General features: G+C 43.8%; 1 protein-coding gene across 1 annotated transcript; it reads left to right on the top strand.

Annotated features, from left to right (window-relative positions):
- Window positions 1-484: 484 nt before the first annotated feature.
- CCR75_005257 (uncharacterized protein) lies at window positions 485-1420 on the top strand (the record flags this gene model as incomplete). Its single annotated transcript, XM_067963339.1, has 1 exon — window positions 485-1420. The coding sequence occupies one exon, from the start codon at window positions 485-487 to the stop codon at window positions 1418-1420; it is 936 nt and encodes a 311-aa protein (XP_067822573.1).
- Window positions 1421-1929: the final 509 nt, after the last annotated feature.

Here is a 1929-nt window from a genome sequence, read left to right on the forward strand (position 1 = left end):
GGCACGTGCTGAATGACATGCTCTACCGACTTTCTCCATACTCACATGCATTGTCTTTGAAGAGCGTGCTGGCGCTGGCTTCTTTGTAAAATTGGCAAATAAGGCGTGGTGGCGAAGCAGGCCGAGCATTAACATGGTCGGTGTATTCAAGACTGCCATACTTAAAGATTATACAATTCTATTGAAGGCTTGTCAAATTTGGCCCCCTTCGCTTGTGGGGGCCAATTTTGGGTCGAAAATAGGGACCATAAGCACCAGTAGCATCACCAATTTCAGGAATGTTATAGAATGAAGAGTCCCAGCACCGCAATGGCGACAAAATCACCAGCTGCGTGACTAATTGTCGCAGCAAGCAGCAAGCCACCCCGTTTGACGCGATGCTTTAAAGCGGATGAGGTAAAATATTAATTTTCTTGAGGGACATGTAAACTTAGAAATTATAATCCGCACAAAATTTACATTCTTTCACTGAAGTATAAAGATCATGCCGTCATCTGCGCAGTCCGTCAAGCTCTCTACTATAATGCGTCGATTGACAACCGCGGGCAGCCTTATGATATTAGTAAATATAGCCTTTATCGTTGCAGGCGCCATACTGCTTCGATATAAATTGACGCTTGAAGACAGTGGTTGGGATGATGCCCTCGTGGGTACGGATTACGAGTCTGTTGCTGTAACGGCTACGACTGTGATTCAGCTTTTGGGAATTGGAGCTATGGCGTTGGGGTTGCTGGGTATTGTCGGTGCTATCGTTCAGAACCGCTTGGTGCTCCTACTGTACTCCGTTGTCATGGTCGTCGCTACTTCGGCGTTTGGAGTGCTGGTAGGCACGGCCTTCGCATTCAAAAACAAAGCAAAAGTTTGGGAGGAGGCCGCGTTTCCTGCTAACGATCAGGAGAATGAGCTGGCTAAAACTTTCAATGAAGTGTACTGTTACGCCGAGGGATACTACTTCTGCAACAGCGCTACAGCGGAGGAGACATACATAACTTTTTTTCCAGACGCCTCAACTACGCTAATTAGCGTGTTGCCTAAAATTACTGGCATCGTATCTCTTTGTGCTCAGCCCGTTGCCATGATTGACGGTCTATCGACAGTATGCGAGGCTTGCAATATGGCGTCCCAATTCACAAGGTATGACAAGATTCTCACATGGGCGGAAAACAAATGTCCGAGAAATTTGATAACAGGTCACTGGTGTGCTTCGTTTCTTGCGACGGGAGCAGCTGATTCAATTTACGAGGGAACTCCTTATGGCCAATGTCGCAACATTTTTCTGGATGTAGTTATTGACTGGAGCAACAGTTTGGCGATTGCTGGACTTTTTGTCGCCATATCTGCTGCTGTGATCGTAGTCTTGGCTTGCTTTTCTCGTCGCTCAAAGAGCTTTTCAAAGAGCGAGAATTTACCAAAAAAATAATTTGTTTTGGAAGTAATTAAATGCCACATTGTAATTTGTCATGAACAATAATAAGATTTGAAATTACTCAGCATCTGAGTTGTTTTCTATATTAATACATTTAGTCTAACCTCCAATAATTGCTCTCCAAAATAAATCTTTCGATAATCAATACTATTTTTGTCTACCAATGCCGCTCCTATGGCCAAAACCGGTATCCTCTGGTATATGATACTTAATAACATTCTAGCAGGACATTTTTCTAGAAAAAACTATATATTTCTAAGCCAAAATCTAGGGTTGTCTAGCGTGTTTTTTGTGCGCGAATTTTGCGCAATAGATCACGCAGAACCTTCAGCGCTGCTTGTGATCTTTCTTATCGACGTTGAGTATTTTTCCCACAACTCTCACAACATTCAGCTGAACTGAAATTGACAAACTTTCTTCGTCTAGCCCGTCGTTATCGTCGAAAACCTCGGGATTTGTTTCGTCTGCTTTGCCTAACACCAAATCTACTGGCTCGTGGTCCG

This window comes from Bremia lactucae (assembly GCF_004359215.1).
Source record: "Bremia lactucae strain SF5 chromosome Unknown BlacSF5_NotPlaced_17_SHOA01000003.1_2250557bp, whole genome shotgun sequence".
Lineage (NCBI taxonomy): Eukaryota > Oomycota > Peronosporomycetes > Peronosporales > Peronosporaceae > Bremia > Bremia lactucae.